The sequence below is a fragment of the Vombatus ursinus genome, unplaced genomic scaffold, assembly GCF_900497805.2.
Source record: "Vombatus ursinus unplaced genomic scaffold, bare-nosed wombat genome assembly UNPS02000577.1, whole genome shotgun sequence".
Taxonomy (NCBI): domain Eukaryota; kingdom Metazoa; phylum Chordata; class Mammalia; order Diprotodontia; family Vombatidae; genus Vombatus; species Vombatus ursinus.
In genome coordinates, this window is record NW_020940355.1 from 7796086 (window position 1) to 7821322 (window position 25237).

Below are 25237 nucleotides of genomic sequence, written 5' to 3' on the forward strand. Positions count from 1 at the left end.
CTACCTATTAGAGAAGAGAAGACTAGAGTTAACTTGTAAGAGAACAGTAAGCAAAAGAGTGAATGATTCTGGAGGGCAAACATTGAGAAATGTATAGTCTTCACTAAAAAGTAAAATTTAATTCATTTTTTTTTGGAAAAAGATGAAATATCTAACTTTCAGTTGCTTCTATAGTTACATATTATCTCCAGGGTTAAAAAGAAAAAAGGCCTTTCCTAGAAACTTTTTTTTTTAAAACTACTGACAAAAACCTCTTTACCATGTGTATGACATTAACAGACTACATACTCAATAAAATACTTTTTGCCATCTTCTTGGTCTGGTTCAGCCCTTTTGCCCATAGTGCCAAAAGAAGTTTTAGAGTAGGATTTTTGAGTAGATATTTCACTTTGTTTTAAGGACCCAATTCCCTTACTGTCTAATTATGCCAATTTAAGGACTGTGTACCTTCTCCCACCCTCCCACCCTGTTCCACCCCCACCCCCCTATACTAAGCCTTTCAATATCTTTGAAGGAAAGGTGAACCTGAAATTCTGTGGTGGCTGTCTCAGAAATGACTGAACAAACACTTTGGAGTTTAGTTTTGCTCATTAAGTCTGATTTTCTTTTTGTGATTTCTAGATACACCCCCATTGCAGGTCTGGTCAATGACCAGAGGTGCAAGGCTCACTTTGTCAGAGTTTTAAAATAAAGGACAGAAACCTGGATTATCTGACCCACACTCTGGACAGGAATTGGGTGAAGCTTGCTCTAAACCCATTAACTAAGATAGTGAGGTGGGATGTGTTCTACCATAACAAGGGACAGTCACCGGGTCAGACATCACTAGGATCTTCATTTCTGCCATTGCTCTTCTGCATTTATATTATCTACTACTTTAATCACATCTCCTAAAAATTCTAAAGTGGTTCTACATTCATCTCAGTATTAAGGTATAGGCTAGGTTCACTAAGCTTCTAGGTCTGGGAAGAAGGGAAAAGAAAAGGCAGCTAGGTTGCCCAGTGGATAGGGTGCTGGGCTTGGAGTTAGGCGGATCTGAGTTCAAATGTGACCTCAAACATTAGCTATGTTATCCTGGACAAATCACTTACCCTCTGGTTGCCTCAGTTTCCTCATTTGTTAAATAGGGACAATAATAGCACTTACCTCCCAGGGTTGTTGAGAGGATCAGATGAGGTAATATTTGTAAAGTGTTTAGGACAGTGCCCAGCACTATGTAAATGCCAGATATTTTTTTTAGAAGAGTTCTTAAGCAAAAGTGTGTCAGTCAATCAACAAGTATTTATTATGCTTGTTAGTTTAGGCATGGTACTAAGTACTAGGGATACAAAAAAAGAAAAGAGGCAAAAACACAGACCCTGTCCTCAACAACCCACATTTTAACGGGGAGACAATATGCATAACTATGCACATGTAAGATGTGGTATAAATTGAAGATGATCTTGGACAGGAGATACAGCTTGGAGGGGAGGTGGGGAAACCCCAGGAAAGGCTTCCTACAGAAGGTAAGATTTGAAATCAGTCAGGAAGGAAACCAAAGAAGGTATGAATAGCAGGTGAGGAGGAAGGACTTACCAGGTATAAGGGATAGCCAATGCAAAAACATGGAGTCAGGAGACAGAATAACATACATGAGGAATAGAAAACAAGCTAGTGTGGTTAGAAAGTAGAATGTGTGGAGGAGAAGACAAGAAAGGTAGGAAGAGGCCAGACTGCGTAGAGTTTTAAATGAAAAAACAGGACATAATATTTAATACTAGAGGTGACAGGGATCCACCAGAATTTACTGAGTGTGAGAAGAGGAGTTAAATTGTCAGACCTGTGACTTAGGAAAATCACTTTAGAGTGAGGAAGGAAGAACAACGAATGGGCTGCTGTAATAGTCCAGGCAGGAGGTGATAAGAGCTTTACTAGGGTGATGGCTTTTTAGGGAAAATAGTGGAACATATAAAAGATATGTTGTGAAAGTTGAAACAATATTGTTGAATGACAATACTTAACAATTTCAATATGTGGAATGTGAGTGAGGAATAGAGGATGGCATTGAAGTAGCAGCTTGGGTGCCTGAGGGGATGGTGGTGCCCTTGATCATATTAGGAATGCTTGGGAGATAGGAGAAAGAGGGCTGAACATGGAATTAGGGGGGCTTGGTTCAAATCCCAGCTCTGCTTTGTGACATTGTACAAGTGAATTCCTCTTTCTGGGTCTAAGTTTTCTCATTTGTAAAAATGAGAAATAGTTCTCAAAGTACGGTATGGAGTCCCCTGGGAGTCTGCAAGGTCAAAATTATTTTCATATTAATACTAAGATGTCTTAATTTCCAATATGATAAATATCAACAGATACAATCCACATCAACAAAAGTTCTTTGGGGGTCTTTGATATTTTTAAGAGCATCAAGAGGTCCCAGGAACAAGAACAACAAAAAAATTGAGAACCTCAGACTAGATGATCTCAAAGTTCTCTTCTAGCTCGAAATCTATGCTCTGACCTTAGGTTCTCCTTAGGTCTGTCTGCTCCATTCTCCATTTGTCACCTACTACTAAAACCCCTACACATTGTATTGAATGACTCCACTCCCCCCAAATGGGAAGTATCATCAATTTGTAGTAGAAAACTTTACTTAAACTTTGGGTTTCCAAAAATTACCATGGCTTTGACTTCTTCTTAATAAACCCCAGAGTTCCATAAGATTTGTTAAGACACCACAGATTGCATATTCATGGGCCCACTAACAATCCTGATCCATTAATGCTGTTATTGATTCATTCTTCCATCCATGTTTTTTAGACTGGACTTGTGATTTCATCAGTCTAAGAAGCTTCCCTCAAAATACTTTCTCTACCCATACAGACTGACAGCTTCATTGCAATATATAGGCTCAGAGAGTTGCTTGGGGACACTGAGGAGTAAGTGACTTGCCCAGGGTCACACAGCCAGTATATGTTGGGGGGGGGCACTTGAACCTTGGACATCTTGACTCCAAGGCGAGCCCTCTATTTCCTACCCGAGGCTGTTTCATACATTAATCAATCACAAATATTTACTGAGTGTTTACTATGTGTGGACGACTGTGCTGGGCACCATAATGTGCCATGAGGGTCCCAAATGATGAAAAACAAACAATCTGCTTGAAGATCCTGCTCTGAGCACAGGAGGGCACTGGCTTCTTTCCAGGTACAGGCCAAAGGAAGTAGCAAGCAGAGGAAGGTGGCCATAGGGAAGCTTCCCCTCATCTATATTCGGATGAGTACAGTCAGTGGCTTCCTAGTCTGGAAGAGGTGAGTCAAAGCTCTTAAAAAAAACCCAAAAGTAAAACCCAAGTCATTCCATTTACCTCAAATTATTTTTAGTGGTTTGAAAAATATTGGCTTAATTTTTTTCAAAATGCAAGTGCACGTGCATATAAGCACATTAGTATTAAGTGTTTGCACTAGACGCAGCCTTTCTAGTTCGAGTGGCATAGAAATGCTGGTAAAACTATAGAAAGGGATGGGGAAGAGAATGTTTGCTGCTGTTACAGTGCAGCAGCTGCAGTCATACCACCTGTCTCAGGCTGCCCATATGTTCCTGCAAGTTAACAGGGGTTAGCTCTTGTGAGGCTTGAGTGGGAGACCTCCCAGGAGCAAATAAGCGCACTGGTGACTCGGCAGGGTGATAGCCTTCCTTGGACACTGCCCCAGACCAACATTCCAGAGGTTCTATGCTGCTGGAGACAACATTTGCAGCTCAGAGACACGTGAAAAATCGGACTACTGTCGTCATCTGCTTCCTCACTCCTTCCCATCTGCTCTCTCCTATCCCTCTGCCACAATCTGCCTAATGCACAGGTCTGGCCATACAAGTCTTCTGTTCAAAAATTTTCAGGGGTTGCCCGTTGCCTACCTTGGGCAGGTTAGAGAGGTTACTCTTTGGCCTCAGATATTGTAGCTGTACAATGAGAAGGTCAAACTAATCCTAAGAATACTATACATCGTAGTCTGACTCCAGTCTTCTATAGCAAGTGTTGGGATATTTGTCTTTCATTCTAACAGATTTCCCTGTTTCCAGATTCCTCTCCCTCACCCCAATTCATCTCACCCCCAGGGCTACCAAAATAATCAACCTAAGGTATAATAAGCCTGACCTTGCTCAAAAAATGCGAGCAACTCCCTACTGCCCATATGATAATACATGAACACCTCAGTCTGGCATTTAAGATTCTCTACAACTTGACTCCTAACTACTTTTCAGTCTGATGTAATATTATGCACCCCACCCCCCTTTTGCTGCAGTCTGGGATGAATAGTCCAAGTCTAGGGTTGTGCTGGGGCCAGATAGAACCTGCTTTGGAGAGACAATTGTTAAATTTTCCAGTGTGATCATTTACACCTCAGAAATAAGCAAATGCTGATTTATATCAATCAGGGCTTGATTTATTGTTTTGTTGATTGTTGAGACCTAAGAAAGCGATGGAGGAAATGTTAATGTACATTAAATTTAAAAGTGTGTCATACTATACTTCTCTACCATTCCCACCCCCCAAACCCCGGACCTTGCAAGAGAACTGGCTGTTAAACATTTCCCAGCATACCCAAGATATAGGGATATGAAACTATATGCTGCTGACAGAAAAGGTTCTCAACAAATGTTTGTTCATTAACTGATTTAGAATTTAGGTTTGGAGAGTGTGCTGGAATTCTTGTCAGGGAATTTTTTTTAATAGAATAACTGAGTGTGGTGGGGTACTACTATATTCTGAGGTACCAAGGAGGCTGAGGCTGAGGCTGGCTGAAGGATCTCTTGAGCTTGGGAGTCCTGAGTTGCAGTAGGCTAAGCCACCTGTGTGTTGGACAGTAATATGATAAGGAGAGCATCACGAGGCTGCCTAAAGGAGGGAGTGAACCAGCTCATCAGATTATGGAGCAGGTCAAAGCTCCTATGCTGATCAGAGTGGGACCAAGTATATTAGTAGCCTGACACTTCCAGCCTGGATGAGACAGAAAGTCTTCAGAAACAAACAAAAAGAGAATATTTTCTCTCTTTGGGTTCAGGGGTGCTATATGGGTGCCAATCTCAGTGATCAGCCACCACTTAAACACTTCTGAGAATGGGGAACTAACTGCTCCCTGAGGCAGTCCATTCCAATTTCAGACAGATTTAATTATTAGTAAATTGGTCCTTACATTCCACCGAAACCTGCTTCTTTGCAAATTCCTCCCAATGCTCCTATTTTCTGATTGGGGTCAAGTAAAACAAGTCTAAGATACCTCAGTTCCACAAATACCTGAAGTTAAAGGAATTATGGATATATAAGGGCAGGTGGGTGGCACAGTGAATAGAGTTCTGGCCCTGGAGTCAGGAGGACCTCAGTTCAAATCCAGCTTCATATACTTCACATACTTGTGTGACCCTGGGCAAGTCGCTTAACCTTGTTTTCCTCAGTTTCCTCATCCATAAAATGAGCTGGAGAAGGAAATGGCAAACCACTCCAGTATCTTTGCTAAGAAAACCCCAAATAGGGTCACAAAGAGTCAGATACGACTGAAAAATGACTAAAGTTGGATATTTAGCTTGGAGAAAAGAGAGGTCTCTGGGGAATATAATAACTATCTTCAAGCATTTGAAAGGCTATGGAAAAGGGATTCACTTGTTCTACATGGCCGAACTAGGAACCATGGGTCCAGGTTGTACAGGCAGAATTCACTTCAACATGTAAACTTCTTACCAGATCTCTCTAGCAGTGGAATGACCTGCCTCTCAGAGTGGGCTGTTCTTTACCTTAGTCACAGGCTGGATGTCTATTTATCAGGGATTTTGTTGTAGGGGGCATAGAAGATTCAGGTACAGGTTGAAGTAAAAGACCTTTGAGATCTGTGCCACCTCTACAATTGTGTGATTTGCAGAGATATGAGATAATCAAATCAATCCCCTTTGCCACTTTTTTTTTTAATTCAAAGAAGTCAAACAAAGCAATTGGTAATTAGATGTCTAACATGTACGAAGGCATGGTGCTAATCCTAGATGGGTTACATTTATAATGCAGCAGAATTTTTATGTAACATATATGCATATAGTGGTGTCCCTTGGAAAGCAACATAAACACTGATTTTTCTGATTTTGTAGAACATAAGATAACAATCTACTAATTTTAAATGATGACTGAGGGTTGTGATTATTGGGATCTTTGATTTTATGGCTTACTGGGGAAGTAGCTATGTTTTATTTGATGCTAAATCCTTTTGCGGGACCAGTGCCATATCTCCCACCTGCCGATGATTCATGCTTACAGAATATTGTTTTGGATGCTATAAAGAAAACTAGGCAGCCTATATCCTTGATACTGGGAGAGGAAGATAGTGTGTGCCCTTTGACCAAATTCATTCCCTCCCTCTTCTTCCCTTCCCCCCATGATTGTGTTTAGGAATGAAGTAGAGAGAACCAAGAATTGCATTTGTTGTGATCTGAAACAATTCTGCCTAGTCAAACTTACACTATCTCTTGCCATAGCTCATTTTGTGGCATTTTAACACGAATGTACACACACTAGATCATTCAGAGGCCTTCCCATTCTCCCTCCACCTCACATTGTGAATGGAAGAGGGAAGATCTGTGTGTGAGGGTGAGGAGGGTGGAGGTGGCCATATATCTCTTTTTCTCCTGAGATATTAAGAGTATTCTTACTTCACTCAAATAAAAGGCAGAATGAGGCTTAAATATAAAATATCAAAATATCACATGAGATCATATATCTTAAGCTAAAATGGATCTTAGAGGTCATATAGTATAACTCCTTCATTTCACAAATGAGCAAACTGAGGCCTTAAGAGATTAAATGACTTGCCCAAGGTCACATAGATGGCTAATGGCAGAGCCAGGACTTGGCCTCAGGTTAAATAATTCTGAGTCTGGGGCTCTTTCCAATGCACTGCAATGCCTCCAACACACTACACAGTCTCATATTTAACGACTTTGATGATCTCTTTTGCAAAAGACCAAAGGCATTCCTTAGATGCAGATGAGTGAAGAACTTACATATATTTTCCTCTTTGACACTCATCTTTGAGGAACCAATGGGAAATAGAACTTTCTCATATACTTTCCTAAAGAGATAGGAGAAAACTAAGGAAGGAAACAACTATAGTATAACAGAGAATTTCTGGATAGCTAATGGCTGTGCTTCAGTTGAGAGCCATGGTTAAGTTCCTAGCTTACAAAAAGTTTGTCATTAAAGAGAAATACGAGTTCATGGTCAAAGATACCACTCAGAAAAATAACTCAAGGATCTCAAAGACAAGAAAAACTTAGGAGAGTAAACCAGGTACTGCCTCTGTAGAAGGTCCATAAAGTTATCATTCTGCAGCAGGGCCCACACAAAGCCCAATAAAGAAACCAGAAATAACATCAATAAAAAAGACCCTAAGTGGTAGAAAGTGTAGGCTGACTTGTCATGATTTTGCTGATGGCTTAAAAAGGAAGTTCCCTTCCATTAAGGGCCATACATTGGAGCTTGGCACTAGTAAAGTGGTCACTGAATAGTGACACTCTGTTCCACTGATTAAGAACATGTTGAGTAATTTCACCCACTCAGGGCATGTCTATGAGGTAGGTCAGCTTGCTCTTTCCTTTACTAGTGCTGTGTGATTCATGCTTTGAAAGGTGAAAATTCCACAAATCTCAAGTGAAATTCTATTTTCTGGTATTCCGAGCCAAATTTTATAACCTCAGGAGCTTTAAGCATATACAAAGAGATTGGTCAAATGTTTTTAGCAATAAAAATACTTATAATGTTCAGATGCTTATATAATCAACAAAACGTTCTATCTCCAAGGATTTCTACCTTTTCTCCAGGGTCTTGTATAGTCTTCCAGATGCCCTACCCTATGACTGGACTCTCCTAGAAAGAAAACAAACTTGGGGCTCATGGATAAGTGGGCTCCAACATTCTTATGGATTTCACTCCCCAGGCATGCATGTAAATTTCTAGCCTTATGGCATCACTCCCCGTGGGCTTGGACTCCTCCTGGAAAGAAAACAAACTTGGGATTGCTAGAAAGGCAACCCCCTTCTCAGAACTGTATTATCTGAACAATTATCTGAACAATTCATGGTAGTAACAGAGCAAAGTTCAGGCCTCCCTTATGTCTTGGTTTTAGTTCCTTATTACTCATCTCACTTTATGTGTGTGTGTCAGAAGGGGGTAACTGGGGGGGGCCTTACAAATACAATCCCTTCTTCTCAAGTGACTGGCACTGCCTAAGAATTCCTCCTCCTGGTCTCTGCCCCCAAACTCCTAAGGGAGGCTGTGCACATGAAGAGACTTTCTCCCTATCTGCCCCCATTGCCCAAGTCTTAGCTCTTCTTATCTCTGGTCTGTCCTCCAAAAAAGGGAAAAGAAGCAAAAAAGCCCCCAAAAGTCCAACTTTGCAACTGACCTTTTTATTGACCTAGCACAAAGACATGGTTACATCCTGTAACTACCAAGGTCATAGAACAGATAAATAGCAGAAGTGGGATTCAAACCCAGGTGTTACAATGATATAATCATAGATTTTTAAGGCACCTCTGAGTTTGACTAGTCCAACCATCAATGGCACTAGCTGTGTGACCTTGGAGAAGTTGTTCTTTCTCTCTGAGCCTCAGTTGTCTCGGGTACAAAATTGGGACAATTGTTCTATTATTTACAACATAGGGCTATTGAGAGGCTCCAATGAGATAATACATAGAAAACAATTTGCAAACAACAAAACACAATTATTATTTTACAGATGAGGAAACTAAGGCCCAGGGAACTGATGTTTGCCAAGGCCACACCATTAATGGGAACGCCAGATCTAGACCCTGCTTTACAATTCCCATGATGGAAGGCACTGTGGTAGACTGAAGAAAGTGCTAGGCTCAGAATCAAAAAGACCTGTAGTCAAGAGCTGCTTACACCACTTACTACCTGTCTAACCTTGGGCCATTCATTTAACCTCTATGGACTTCAGTTTCCTTATCCTTGAAGGAGCTGGCCTATTGTGTCTAAGGATGCTTCCAGGATGCTATCTATGATTCTGCAACCTTGGGGCAGTTAGGTAGGTCAGAAAGACCTGAGTTTAAATATGGCCTCAGACACTTACTAGCAATGTGATTCAGGGCAAGTCATTTAACTTCTGTTTGCCTCAGTTTACTCAGCAGTAAAATGGGGATAATAATAGAACCTACCTTCCAGGGTTGTTGTGAGGATGAGATAATAATTGTAAGGTGCTTAACATAGTGCCTGGCACTCAGTAGGTGCTACAAAAATGTTAACTTATTATTACTACCTCAGAAGGGATCTAAAGAATCAAATAATGTCATAAAATGCATTGCCAATTTAAAGTAGTTCATCATAAATGTCGTTCCTCCTCCCATCATACCATGCTGTTTCTTAAGTCTGCTGTGCTTACTAAAATACAGATGTAATTGTGTGCACACTGCATGTTATTCTTTACAATCATGGACACAAAAGTTAATGCAACTTGTGCATTTAGATTGTGAAGATGGCTAAATTGATTAGCTCAGCTGTGCTTTGACAGGGATGAGTAGGAACGTACAGACATGGTCCACGGCTTGATTTGTGAGATGTATTTCAGAGACAACAGCTCTGATGATTTTCTGTTACTGTTCTCCAATATGCATGTCTGTTGTTAGGGGTCTACAGTGCAGACCATGGTGTCATGGACACTCAACGGATCTTACCTCTTGGGGCTGTTGGTACTGAGATGCTAACAAGATGAAAGCTCTTTGTGCTTGGAAGGCACTGTGCACCATCTCTGCCTGGAGAAGGAAAAGAAGGGTGATGGGTTAGATCATAGAATCAGAGGAGAAAGGAGCCTCAGAAGTCACACACCCATGGCTAACCAAGAGTTTCCCTGTATAAGCACCCCTCCCCCAGGGGTCATCAACCTTTCACCTAAAGGTCTCCAGTAACAGAGAACCCTCTAGTTTCCAGGATATCCCAAACCACTGTTAGATAGACCTAGTAATAACACACACATAGAGTAGAGCCAAACAAATTCTGATCCTGGCTGGGGTCAAAATATGGGTCTCATTCTGCATGCCTCACAGGTTTGTTGAGGAACTCAAATGATTTAATATATATAAAGTGCTTGGTAAAAGCCTTAAGGAGCTGTATAAACGTAAAATATTATGGAGCAGTGTCTTAAAGGGTCACTGGTTTGGGGGTATATTGCATCTCATGAATATATAGCTCAAAGTCAATCCTGAACTGCATGATTGCTAAATTGTTAAGTTCTGTTTTACTTTTCCACTGTTTCTGAAGGAAGAGTTTTATTTTCCTAAACCAATCTCATCTCAAAGGATATGACTAAATAATATAGCTTTCTGGTACAGAAATATAATAAATAGTTTGTAAGTGTTATGCCTCCCTCCCCCCCACCCCAGGATCCTCTCTGAATTGGAATTCACATTCATGGATTTGGTTTATAGAAGTGACTACTATCCTCAGGATATAGGAGCATACCCTGTGGTATCACGCTTCTAAAACTATCACTAATGGTAACTCTGTGGATGGTTACTCCTACCGCTGTAGCTCATGAGTTCCTATTAGTCTGTCTCCTGTTAGCAATCAGCCAATAGACTTAATTAATTTTTTAGTGAAGTTATTACTAAGATGGTATAAATAGGAGCAATTGGTACAAAATATTTTCCCCCCAAACCTGAGAAACAGTCTCCACAAATATGCAGAGTTCAATGGGAAGAGTAGGTTCAAGTGTAGTGCACAATGCCAGTGAGGTACATATATAGGATACACATTTTGCAAATAATAATTCACAACTCCTAGTACTAAAAGACATGGAAGTCCTTTCTCTCTTTGTAGAGCTTCATGAGTCTTTCTCTTTCCTCTTGTGTCTAATTCTTCACCTTTTTGTATTCTCATGTGTCCCGGGTGTGCATATCTGCTCCCAACTGTACGCACTGTCTCCCACTCATTTAGCAAATCTGATATAGTCAATTTTGTGGAAAGAAGAGAAAGTCCCCTCCCCACCTTGTTGCTTTCTGGTCCAGGTGAAGGGATTTTATCTCCAGAAAATGCCTCAACTCCTCTACTGCTAAATGGCTTCTGTTCTTGACCTTACCAGAGAGCAACAATGTGGGGAAGGGGCTCTCATATACACACATACACACACAGATTCATGTTCACATACATACACACACATTATGGCCAAGGGGGATAACTGATTCTCTTAGCTAATCACAAGATGTTTCCTGTATGGTGTTAGTTGTCTTTATCTAATGGCCAAGGACCTATAATACTTTCAAACTGATTAAAGATCTATTTACATCCTGTTGGAGGGTTGTAAGAAAATTCCTTAACATTTACTTAATATTTTATGATTACTTGCTGGACTCTGCTAACCACAGAAATTGAAGTGTGTCTGTCTGAACTCCCTACCTTACATAAATGGCTAGAAAAACTCCAAAGAAACCTAAACGCTGAAATCTAAAGTTCTTTTTAGCAATGGTCGTTACTCAAAAGGCATTACATAAAGACTGAAACATAGTTGCTGTGGGAATAATAACTTGGGATCTTCTGATTTGTGTAGTTAAAATTTTAGTTCAGAAATGGCATTAACAATCTTTTGTACTTGTCCAAAGATTTATGAACAAGTCATGTTCATTTATGCTGTAAGGTTTACAATCTAGTTATGTCATAATAATCCTGTAAAGTAGGTAGTATAGTTCTTATCCTCTCTATTTTAAATATGAACAAAGTAAGACTCAGAGAGATCAAGACAGAATCCAGACTCAAATTGAAGTGTCCTTTCTCTGTGTCCAGCACTTCCTCCATGTTATATTGAGTTTTAGGTCCTTTCAAGTTGATTAAAGAGCTATTTTTGCAGGGGTTGTAGGAAAATTCCTAGACATTCAATTAACATTTTGTGATTACTTGCTGGACCCGCCTTTTCTCTAATAACAATCTTTAATCAACTGAGGGTTAAGCAATTATCTGGAGATTTGCATCAATGTAGAGGGACAACTTTATCTGCTTGCTCTTCTTCAGATTGCTTTTTTTCCCTTAATAGCAAGACTTTTTTGTGAGGGTGGTGGTGTGTGTGAGGGCGTTGGGGGGACTAATTATCTAGCTAATGATGATAGCAACTTTCACTTTATCCTTGACAAAATAGCCTATATGAGGTTTCCTTAGAGAATCATTTCAACAACAGTATAAGAGAATCAATCAACCAACAAGCATTTATTAAGCATTTATTTATCTTCCTCTCAAGGTCTGGATAAGCTTCCTAGGGCCAGCTTTCCCAATAAGCAGAGTGGAAGGTTACCTATGCATTATGATCTGAGGAAATCAAAAAAGCTTCCTCTATCTTTAACTCCCAAATACCTTTCCCACAGGCCTGCCAAGATATAAAACAAAACCATTAAAGAATGAATCTTTAGGTCTATAAGTATTTTTGGCTTTAAAGAGCATCCAAAACCTCTGGATGAGTGACATCTTAGGTCTTTATTAGCTAACAGCTTGGGAGAAAGGAGTGGCACAGAAATTAATTGGCTGCTGAGAACATGATTTAAATTTGAGGGAAAAAAATACGCCGAAAAGATTTTAGGGTGCCAAAGACACACCTGGCAATTTTGTGAAGGCTCACATTTAAAGTTGCCTTATAGTGGCTTTGAGGTGTCTCGCTCAGTGCCTTTGAACAAAGTAGGCACTTAATAAATGTTGGATTCAATTGTATGGAAGGATGCACAGGTCCAATGCCACAGGTGGCCAGTATGTGAGTTGGTGGAAAAAGAGGCAGTTTTCCTCCCCTATAATATTGACAGAGAATGCTTCTCTTCTCTAATTCAGATTCATATCTCATTGGGATATGTACTTGGTCCTGAGCTTTTTAACGATTTTTACCAATAATTTAGATAAAGACATAAATAGCATACTTATACAATTTGCAGATGACATGATACTAGAAAGAAGAGTGAACACATCAGATGAAAAAGTCAGGAGACAGGAAGAATACTGGAACAAATCTAATGTGATGAAACTTAATATGGGTAAATGTAAAGTCTTACATTTGGATTTAAAAAAAAATCACTTTCCCAGGCATAAGAAATGCGAGGCATGGCTAGACATCAGTTTATCTAGAAAAGATAAGGGGGTTTTAGTGTCATGAAAGCTCATTATGAGTCAACAGTGTCATATGACAGTCAAAAAAGCTCATATGGGGGGCAGAGCCAAGATGGCAGAGTAAAAGCAGGGACTTGCTCAAGTTCTCCCCCAAACCCCTCCATATACTTGTAAAAATTACTCTAAACAAATCCTAGAGCAACAGAACCCACAAAAAGACAGACTGAAACAAATTTCTGGCCCAAGACAACCTGGAGGGTCTACAGAAAAGGTCTGCTGTACCAGGCTGAGAGAGGAGCAGAACAAAACAGACCAGGCCCCAGCAAACTTGGAATAAGCCACAGAGGACTGAATCATGGGCAGCTGTGGTGGTTTCCAGTCTTCTCAACCCACAAACACCAAAGACAACTTAGAAGGTCAGTAGGAAAGGTCTGTAGGACCTGGGTGAGAGAGGAGCACAGTCCAGCCCCAGCCCCTGCACAGCCCCAGGTGGGGCTAGCAGAGGCAGTGGCTGCTTCCAGAGCTCTCAGACCACAGATGGTAAGGGGATCAAACAACTGATTAGAAGGAGATTACAGGGATATCTTTGCTGGCACTGAGGCAGGATTTTGTTGCTTTGCCCATACTTGGATCTGGGTCGCAGTCCTGGGGTGAGGAGGGGCACTGGAATAGCAGAGCTTGTGGCAGTAGTGGAGAGGGCACTGTTCCAGGGCAGAAAAGAATGCTTATGGTCACTCATAGATCAGAGGACAGGCCAGGAGAGAAGTAAACATCTTTCCTTAGATCATACCACCTTGGAAGAACTGAAAACTTACAGGTCCCTAGAAATATATCTGAAAACAGCTGCACAAAACCCCTGAAGCATGGGATAGTATGCCTCCACACTGGAAGCAGAGCCATACCTTAACAAAGAGTTAAAAAATCAAGTAATTGGCTGGGGAAATGAGCAAAAGCAGAAAAGGACAGACTATAGAAACTTTGATGACAAGGAAGATCAAAACATACAATCAGAAGAGGACAACAAAGTCAAAACTCCTACATCAAAAGCTTCCAAGAAAAATATGAATTGGTCTCAAGCCATGGAAGAGCTCAAAAAGGATTTTGAAAAATTGGGAAGAAAAATGAGAGTAATGCAAGAAAATCATGAAAAATGTGTCAACAGCTTGCTAAAGGAAAGCCAAAAAAATACTGAAGAAAATAATACCTTATAAAATAGACTAACCCAAATGACAAAAGAGGTCCAAAAACACAATGAGGAAAAGAATGCCTTAAAAAGCAGAATTGGTCGAATGGAAAAGGAGGTCCAAAAGCTCACTGAAGAAAATAATTCCTTAAAAATTAGAATGGAGCAAATGGAAGCTAATGACTCTATAAGAAATCAAGAAATTATAAAATAAAATGAAAAGAATGGAAAAAATAGAAGACAATATGAAATATCTCATTGGAAAAACAACTGACCTGGAAAATAGATCCTGGGGAGATAATTTAAAAATTATTGAACTACCTAAAACCCATGATCAAAAAAAGAATCTAGACATTATCTTTCGAGAAATTATCAAGGAAAACTGCCCTGATATTCTAGAACCAGAAGGTAAAATAGAAATGGAAAGAATCCACCAATCACCTCCTGAAAGAGATCCCAAAAGGAAAATTCCCAGGAATATTATAGCCAAATTCCAGAGTTCCCAGGACAAGGAGAAAATATTGCAAGCAGCCAGAAAGAAACAATTCAAGTACTGTGGAAACAAAATCAGGGTAACACAAGACTTAGCAGCTTCTACAATAAAGGATCATAGGGCTTGGAATATGATATTCCAGAAGTCTAAGGAGCTAGGATTAAAACCAAGAATCACCTACCCAGCAAAACTGAGTGTAATCAATGAAGGGGAAAAATCAACATTCACTGATGTAGAGGGATTTAATGCATTCTTTTTTTTAAAAATTTTTTTTACACAATTAATTTATTTATTTTTAGTTTTCAACATTCACTTCTATAAGATTTCTAGTTCCAAATTTTCTTCCCATCTCTCCCCTCCCTCACCCCAAGATGGCATGCAATTTGATAGAGGCTCTAGATACACATTCAAATTGAACCTAAATTTAAGGCATACTTGAGAAGCCAGAGCTAAATAGAAAAATTGACTTTCAAGTATAAGACTCAAGAGAAGCATGAAAAGGTAAACAGGAAAGAGAAATGATAAGGAACTTATTAAAGTGGAACTGTTTACCTTCCTACATGGAAAGATGATATTTGTAACTCATGAGACCTTTCTCATTATTAGGGTTGTTGGAGGGAATATATATAGACAAAGGTACAGGGTGAGTTGAATGTGAACGGATGATATCTAAAAAATAAAATTAAGGGGTGAGAAAGGAATGTACTGGGAGGAGAAAGGGAGAGGTAGAATGGAGTAAATTATCTCATATAATAGAGGCAAGAAAAAGCTTTTACAGTGGAGGGGAAAAGGGGGTAGGTGAGAGGGAATGAGTGAACCTTACTCTCATCAGATTTGGCTTAAGGAGGGAATAACATACACACTCAATTGGGTATGGAAATCTATCTTACCCTACAGGAAAGTAGAGGAGAAGGGCATAAGAGAGGGGAGGGGTGATAGAAGGGAGGGCCAATTGGGGGAAGGGGTAATCAGAGGCAAACACTTTTGAGGAGGGACAGGGTCAAAGGAGAGAATAGAATAAATGGGGGATGGGATAGGATGGAGGGAAATAGTCTTTCACAACATGACTATTATGGAAATGTTTTGCATGACTACACATGTATAACCTATATCAAATTGCTTGCCTTCTCAATGAGGGTGGGTGGGGAGGGAGGAAGGGAGAGAATTTGGAACTCAAAATTTCAAAAACAAATGTTAAAAATTGTTTTTAGGGACAGCCAGGTGGCACAGTGGATATAGCACTGACCCTGAAGTCAGGAGGACCTGATTTCAAATCTGGCCTCAGACCAAACACTACTTACTAGCTGTGTGACCCTGGGCAAGTCACTTAACCTTAATTGCCTAAAAAAAAAAATTGTTTTTACATGCATCTGGGAAATAAGATACACAGGTAATGGGGTATAGAAATTTATCTCACCCTATCAGAAAATAGAAGGGAAGGAAATAAAAGAAGGGGGCATGATAGCAGGGAGGGCAGATTGGGAGAAGGGGTATTCAGAATGCATGCCATCTTGGGGTGGGGGAGGGCAGAGATGGGAAGAAAATCTGTAACTCAAAATCTTGTGGAAATGAATGTTGAAAACTAAAAATAAATAAATAATTAAAAAAAAAGTTAATATGACCTTGAGGGGCATGATATCCAGGACTAGGGAGATAAGAATATTGCTTTACTCTGTCTTGGTCAAACCATATCTGAAGTGATGCACTAATGTTTGGGTGCCACATTTTAGGAGGGATATTGGTAAGCTGAAGTAGTTGGAGGAGGGCATCCAAGATGGTGATGGGCACAGAGATTATACAACATGAGAATGAGATAAAGGCACTGGAGATGTTTAGCTTGACGAAGAGAAGATCTGGTTGAAAGGAAGGGTAATGATGGCTGTCTTCCAGTGTCTCAAGGACTGTGGCATCAAAAAAGTTGAACTTGTTAAGTCTGGCCCCAGAGGACGCAACGAGGAGCCATGGGTGGAGGTCGTAGAGAGGCACAGTTAGGCCTGATGGAAGAGAATTCTTAACAACTGAAGTTGTCCAAAAGTGACCTCGTGTTCCTCAAGTGGGAGTGAGTTCTTCTTCTTTGGAAACCTTTAAGCAAAGGCTGGGGGACTACTTCATGGAATAATAATAATGATCAGAACATTCGGTCTCTGAGGGCCCTTCAACTCTGAGATTCTATTATTCTGTGATACTCATTGGGTGTTTTTGTCAGAATATACACTGGATTAAAATTACCTAGCATTAGCCTGGAATAGATTGATTTAGGAGGTGGATTAGTTGAAATATAATATGATATACTTTTACATAATACATTGAAGCTTACAAAGTGTTTTCCTTACATCAACCGTGTGAGTTGGATAGTACTAATGGTATTATTAAACCCATTTTAAAGATAAGGAACTGAGGCTCAAAGAGTAAATATGATATGCCCATGGTACTGGGCTACTAGACATGGCCTCAAGAGACAAGTCAGTTTGGGTCCCATGTCCTACTGAAAAAAAAAAAAAAAGAAAGATCTTCTTCTGACAACTTACTGAACCTTTTGAAAATGCCCCTTAATAAGAAATAAATTTCTTCTTTCATTTATCCATCAATCAAAAAGTATTTGTTGAGTAGCTAGCTTATGAGGCACCTACAGGAGCTTACAAGAAAAAAAAGTACATACCCATGGAAAAAGCAGTGAAAATTGAGCTGTGAGGACAATTTAAAAATAACACAGTATGTAATGAAGTGCTAATTCTGTAGGTCAGCTCGTGATGAACAAAGCACTGATAATGGATTATTGAACTCATCAGTTTATGCAGGGAAAATAAAGATTTCTTGTACTTTCCAATAAAGAGAAAACAGAGATAGAGAAACCAATTCTGATTCTTTCTGAATAAGCAGGTTTTATCTGTGGACTTCAAAATGGTTTTCCTTGGAACTCTGTCATCCCTGCTTACCATGACCTAATATGTTCTCTCTCAGTGCATGACAAGGGAGTTTTCACAAAGCTTGCAACTCTCTGGGATAGTCCTAATAAAACTGAACCTAAATTTAGAGTCTGACTAGGGGAAGGAAGCAATAATGTCACACACACTGGTTATTTTAAAAAAATCTGCTGGCAAAACTTCATCAAACCGTAAACACTGTTAATTTAAAGACGCCAGTTTGCTCAAATACCAACCATGTCATACAAAAGGGCTATTTTCAGGTCCTGCCTTACGCGCTAAAGGAGGTATCAAAAGGGCAATAATTTTTATTGGGTAATTTGTTCTAAACTAGAACCTCTTGTGCCCTTACACAGTTTCCTATAGTTTTAAAAATAATGCTCTCCACCTTGGCAGAGGAGAGAGGTGTGTTTATTTAACAGGGTTAAGCCGTTCTGAAGATTGGCAAATGAAGAAAGAGGAGGTGTACTGGGAATGTGGATGCTAAACTAAAAGGAACTAATCTTTTTTTTTTTCCCCAAGGCACTGAAAATATACGAGGGCCATCCATTATTATTAGAATTGTTGTCTAGGCAACTGCCAGATCACATGAAGACATCTGATGCACAGTACTGACAATATAAAACATGCATTTCAATAGGCTATTTGCTGTTTCAATACTTGTAGATGTCTCAAATGCACTTTTTTCTGAGCTTGAGGAAAAGATAACCCATAATTTAAAAAAAATGTAATTCCTAAACCCAAAGAGGGAATAAAATATATCAATCTTTTACAAAAGAAATGCCTTCTGAGGAAAGGAAGAATGAATGGTGGAATGCAATTTTATTATCATTTATTTGTTTTTCTAATAGAAGTTAAAGTATTTCCAGAGTATTGTAACAAATTTTTATATTCCAGCCATGCCTAGTGATAGAAAAACATTCTTATTTTGCCTCAATTTCAGTCACCTCCCCCTCACTTCCAACCATATAAGTTTGTCAGCTAGATCCTTCCCCTTCCCCCAAGAAAAATAAGAGATCTGCTATCTGAAAACCCATTGGGGTGGAGAACCTGCAATCTTGAGACCACATGAGGCCTTCTAGGTCCTCAAGTGTAGCCCTTTGACTGAATCCAAACTTCACAGAACAAATCCCCTTAAAAAGATATAAGGTTAAGTAAGCTTAAGAGTAGTAATCATGATATCTCTGTAGCAAGGAAAAGAAAGGAAAGATAGGTTTAGAAATGAAATCATTTCATGTTTATTACTAGTCTAGAAAATCTCAGTTTCTCAGCTTCCTCAAGTCCAGTGACCTTTACTTCCACAACACTTTGTACAGTCTTTAAATTTTATCATTGCTCCATCTTTGAAATTTTCTGCTCTGAAATTCACTTCTTTGACCAAAACGTCCTATCTTTCTACCTCTCCCAATTTTATAGAATCTGCCTGATCTTCATTATTACCTCTAGTTCTTTTACCTTTCCCTAACTTTCCTTCTTTACCACTCCTTTTCTGGCATCACTTGCTTCCTTCTATATCAGTTGATACACATCTTTCCATATCTCTCTGAATTCTTCATAGTTATCTCTTATTACAGCACTATGCCACTAGACTCATATACACACTCTGCTGCTCTGCAATCCTTTACCCTCTTGACTTTCTGTCCACCCTTAACTTGCAATCCCTAAATCTAGGCCACTTCTACTGTCTACTTTCTTCTCTCTCCACCTCCCAGGCTGCTGAGAATTGCTGGAAAATATTAAAAGACCATATTGGGTCCACTAAAAAATTTATGCCATCTAACCTTACAACTGCTAGACCATCTTTTTACTGATCTCTAGTTTACTTCCTATTTCATGCTTGATAATGGCTATCCCAAATTGTTTCTAACCTACTTGATCTATTAATTCTACCTCTGTGTCAGATATTATAACCTCCTAAGGGGACACAAAATCCTTCAATTAAAAAAAATGGCCAGGAAGTATTAGGCAAGAAACAATTATCTGTGTGTATAAGCATCCATCTTATCATGAGTCAATCACCCCCTTGGTGTTTACCTGTTTAAATCCTTGCTCTTCTTACTGTTAAGATCATAAATGGATAAGACATAGCCTAAGAAATACGCAGACTATGGCAACCTAGATATAGCAAAGTGAAGAAACAGGAGGAAAAGTACTTGGGGTGTGGGATGATGAACCACTATGATAACTATATTAGAGATGCTTTTCCATGACTTCTCTCTTACGTCATTCTTCACATTGCTGCTAAGGAATGGGGCCAGTTTCATACACACAAGTGGTTTTTTTGTCCCCTGGTCTTTTCCTTAAATGAGCTTGTTAATTCCTCAACACTTTTCCTCTATGGCCTTAAGGGTACAGATGAACTGCTTGGAGAGGTTATACCAGTCATCATTGGTTTTTCAACATGCCCTGCTATTTTGGAACCCTGTCCTGATCAACCTCAAAAAATGACTTTTCTCATTTTAGAATTAGAAATTGCAGGCCATATAAATTAAGTTCTCTCAAATTGCTGGTCATACTTCTATGTTTCTACATTGGTGTCAAAGAGAAACAGAGCTTCGTGGGCCAGAGATTGACTTAGAAAAACTCAAATTAACTTATCTCTATTATATTATATATTAAATATCTTAATTTATTATATATTATTTATTATATCATATAGCTTACATATCTATTATGCATTATTGCATTTTTGTTTATTTTGTTAAACATTCCCCAATTACATTTTCATCTAGTTCAGGTCCCTCTCAGAAGTTTTGCGGGCATCAAGTTTGACACTTCCGCATCATGCCATACTGCCTCACCTTCAGTTTGGAAGCGCCTCAACAATTTTCACCCATTCCGCCTGCTCTTCTTTTCTTATTTTAGAGAATAAAGTTTTCCTCCTTCTAGTCAAACTTAAATTTTCAACTTGAGTTTCTGCTTCCATTTCTTCCTGACTCCTTCAGGGGTCTAATTGGTTGATCATTCCCAGAACCATAACTAGGGTGAGTGACCCATGGTGCCAGATTCCAAGGAGCGTATTTCCTCTCCTTAGCAATTCTCTAGCCTGCTGTCCTGTGTCATAGCCCTCCCTCCCTCTCACAGTGACACTGCTCCTGTTCCTTAATCCAGCCCTGGCTGCTACCCCCAAGATTCTCTCCCAAGGTTTGTCTTTCCTCATTACTAAGTCCCTGTCTTTTGCCTGCCACTTCTTCCCATCCCCCAATCAGTGGTTGAGAAACATTTTGCTACCTAAAGCATTGCCTTGATTTTCAATACCAAGTTTTTATCCAAAATGCTTTTTAAAAAATCTATCTTTTGAAGGCAAAAAGATTTAACTTGAAAATATATTTGACTTACAAACACATGCTACACATTTCCTAAATGGTTATAACTTATTTAAATAAAATTTAAAGTTTTCAGCATCAAGTTTTTCTTTATAGTTTTCAAAGCTTTAGCCAAAAAAAACCCCAAACAAACCAAAACAACCCCAAAACCAAAAAACAAACAACCCCTCCCCCACCAAAAAAAAAACCAAATGGACAAGTATAAGGAAGAATATTCCATATCAAATAATATACAATGTAAATGAGACTGCCTATCTTTGAATATGATGTTTAAATTGCATTTTAAATCTACATGAACCTTTCTGAAAATACACATGGCCTGGACACATAGTTACTTCAACTCTCCTTTCCCATACCTTTGTATTGGCTTTCTTTCATGCCTGGAATGCTCTCTCTCCTCCTCCTTACTTCTTTGAATTCCTGGATTCCTTCAAGACCCAACTCATGACACCATCTATATGAGATTTTTCCTTGTTCATTATAGCTGCTAATGCCTTCCTCTCCAAGTTTAACTTGTATTTGCTCTGGAGTTTTGCATGTAATCTGAGCGCCTAACCAAGCCTGGGGCATTTTGTGAGTTGCTATGAATACAGAGGAAGATTTCATTCCTAACTGGTTGAGAGAATGGTGAACATACACCATGCATCTGCCTGTGTAAGGAATACACTGTGGTGGTTTCAAAACATCTCTGGAGAGAAACACGTACTGTTACAGAGACTTTCAGGAGACGTAAATGGAGAATCAGCAGACATTTGGGGAAGGAAGCTTGTTCTTCCATAAGGAGGAGCTTGCATCCCTACACTGCTTGAATGGATCTCTGTAAGTGAGGTCAGGCCCTTTTTATTTGAGCTGAAATCTTATCTTACTCCTAGCTAAAGAGCTCATTAATTCCTGTCTATTATTTGACATTTTCTAATCTGTATAACTTCTCTGATTTCAGTAGGTTGTTTGCTTAAATAAAATAGGTTAACTCATTATTTGCTATTTCTGATGATCTTTTGTGTAACTAGCCTATGGTAGGAAAGAGCTAAGCTAGTGAGTGTAAGCAAAGGTCTACCCTCTCCATTAAGAGTGACCATGGGAACTGGGCAAAAGAGGCACACAATAGTGAACTGTTAGTGAAGCTGTGAGTTGTCCTGTCTATTTTGGAAATCAATATGAATCAAACCCCAGAAAGTTACTAAATTATACACACTTTTTGACCCAGGTATACCACTTCTAGGACTGCATCCCAAAGAAATTAAAGAAAGAGGAAAGAGATCTATCCATACAAAAATACTTATAGCAACTCTTTTCAAGGTTGCTAAAAACGGGAAACTAGGTAATGCCCTCCTACTGTGGACTAGCTAAACAATATGAATATAATGTGACATTACTGTGCCGTAAGAAATGGTGAAGTGGACAATTTTGGAGGAAACTGAGAAGACCTTCATGAACTGATGAAGACTGAAGTGAACAGATCAAGGAGAATAAGTTTTACAATGGTAATAGAAAAAAAATCTTTGAAAATATAGAACTCTGAATAATACAATGATAAACCACAAGCCCAAAAGAAGGAAGATGAAGCATTCTACTTACCTCCTGATAGAGAAATGATGAACTTAAAATGCAGAAAAGGTACGTATTTTTGGACATGGCTAATGTAGGAATTTGTTATGCTGGACTAGGCAGCTATGTATTGAGAGATTTGTTTTTTTAAAGTTTTAAAAAAATTACTCCACAAAGGGTGGGAGGGACAGGTTAACTAAAAATAGAGGTCACTCAAAAATAAAAAATAAACTACTGAAAAATTTTTTAAAATGACCAGGCAAACAGCTGTACTTCTGAGTCACATTTGTCCTCTAGACTACCAATATTTGAAGGGCAGAGAGATAAAATTTTATGTTGATACCCCATCTGAAGATAGGAAAGGAGATAATCTATGTGTACGTATGTATGCATGTATATATGTATATATATAGTGTGTATATACACACATACATACACACATATATACATATATGTTACATATATAATATACCTAGATATTTGCATATTATTTACTCTATTAAAATGTAAGATCCTTGAGGATAGGCTGTTTCACTTTTGGTTTTGTATACCCAATACCTAGTACCATGCCTGGCATATAGTAGGTGCTTGATAAATGCTTACTGATTGATTACTCATTGTCTTAGACCTTTCAGATGTCTGTGATTGATTCCTGTTAACATTGTATGTAATTGGTACTGAATGGTACTGAATGGTGTAGATTAGGATTAGAGAGGGAATGGAGAAAAACCAACTTACCTAAAATGAAACAAAAACATAAAGCAGCCATTATCTTTGGAGGGGGTTTGAATGTACAGACTATTAAGAGTAGCTGTGAGTCAATTAATTGGACTATCTTTGAATCTGGATATCAAAATGAATGCATCACTTATTGGCATTGTGATATGAAGAAGGAGGAGAAGAAGGAGGAGAAGAAGGAGAAGAAGAAGGAGGAGGAGGAGAAGAAAAAGAAGAAGAAAAAGAAGAAGGAAAAGGAGGAGGAGAAGAAGAAGATGAAGAAGTGCCATGCAGTATATTTAAACTCTGACTGGCTGATAACCATAATCTCTGAAATCAACTTCTCAGAAAAAAACGTGTGCTGCTTATCCTCCACTAACTTCTGAAATGGGCATAGACGTGATCTATCTCTGTAAACAGCAATATCATGATGTGAGCCTCACAAAACTGAATTGTTCCCTGTTTGTCCTGACAGGGCCACTTTTAATTTTCATCTTTTTTACTTCAAAGACAGAGGAGATCCTGAGAAGGGTCCTGGACCTTTTGTCTTTTAGTCAGGTATACACCAGTCTGCATGCAAAAGGTAAGTCAAAGAAGACAGGAACATTTGACAAGTGTTAACTGGTGGCAAGGTGGGATGTCATAAAAGACTGGACTTGCAGTCAAAAGTTCAGGGTTGGAATCCTGATGCTGACACAAGTCACTTAAATTCTCTGTGCCTCAGTTTCCTAATCCATAAAGTAAGTAGGCTGGCTTAGATGATCTGTAAGGTCCCTTCTAGCCCTAAATTCTGTTACTAAATGATCTCTCTTTGTGGCCTGACAGAACAAAGGGAAATAAAGGCACAGAGGGCTTAAGAGACTCACTCAGTCTCACAGTAACATAGCCTGAGCCTCCTGAGTTCAAAATATTCTTCTACTTAATTACAAATACCATCTAAACACAAATAGTCCCTAAGAGATTCAGCAATTCTCAGAATTTCCTTGTGTTTGAATTACTCAACCAGAGAATTCAATTTCCCTTAAAGAACTGGCTAGTGACTGTAGAGCAGCAGAGGCCAAATTTATTGGAAGGCTATTTCCTATCATACTTAATCTGTCACATAATGACAAAAATGAATTAAGTTAGAGAAGGGAAAGAAAGCTTGGGGTGTTCAGAAATACATTGTGCAGCTTTAAAATGTTTAAACTTTAATTACAAGGGTTATAGGAAACATAATAGAAACAATTTGTATATGATGTTTAAAGGCAAAATGACTTTTTCTATAACTGATAGGGCAGCTAGGTAGTGCAGTGGATAGAGTTCTGTGCCTATAGTTAGGAAGACTCCTTATGGAGTTTAAATCTGGTCTCAGACACTTACTGGCTGTGTGACTCTGAACAAATCACTTAACCCTGTTTGCCTCAGTTTCCTTATCTGTAAAATGAACTAGAGAAGGAAATGGCAAACCACTCCACTTTGTGGAGAAAACCCCAAAGGGGGTCATGAAGAGTTGGACAAGATTGAAATGACTAAACAACAGCATAACTGATAAGGCTGTTTTAAGACTCTATTATTATTATCAATATTATCAGTTATAATGATAATAAGAGCTAATATTTATATAGTACTCTAAGCTTTGCAAAGTGCTTCACATATGATCTTGTTCAATCATTGTAACAACCCTGTGAGGTAGGTGCTACTACTACCCCCAATTTATAAATGAGGAAATGGAGGCAGAAAGAGGTTAAATGACTTGCCAAGAAAAACATGGCTGGGCAGTATCTGAGAAAACACTTGAACTTGGTTCTTCTTGACTCTAAGTTTAGCAGGTTATCTGTTATGTATCACCTATATGCCTCATCTGCAGTAGTTATTTTTCATTAGTCACAAGAGTGAAAATAAAAATACTTTGTATATGTTTGTGTAAAGTAGCTGTCCTATATTTTAATACATTTGTCTTTA

At 39.0% G+C, this 25237-nt stretch overlaps 1 protein-coding gene across 2 annotated transcripts in view; it reads right to left on the reverse strand.

Annotated features, from left to right (window-relative positions):
* CAP2 (cyclase associated actin cytoskeleton regulatory protein 2) overlaps positions 1–25237 on the reverse strand; it is a 148851-nt gene that overhangs the window by 74158 nt on the left and 49456 nt on the right. For both annotated transcript variants that reach the window (XM_027864254.1, XM_027864180.1), the window contains exon 4: positions 9703–9780. In XM_027864254.1, the coding sequence (XP_027720055.1) occupies positions 9703–9780 (78 nt within the window). The remainder of the gene's footprint in view (positions 1–9702; positions 9781–25237) is intronic.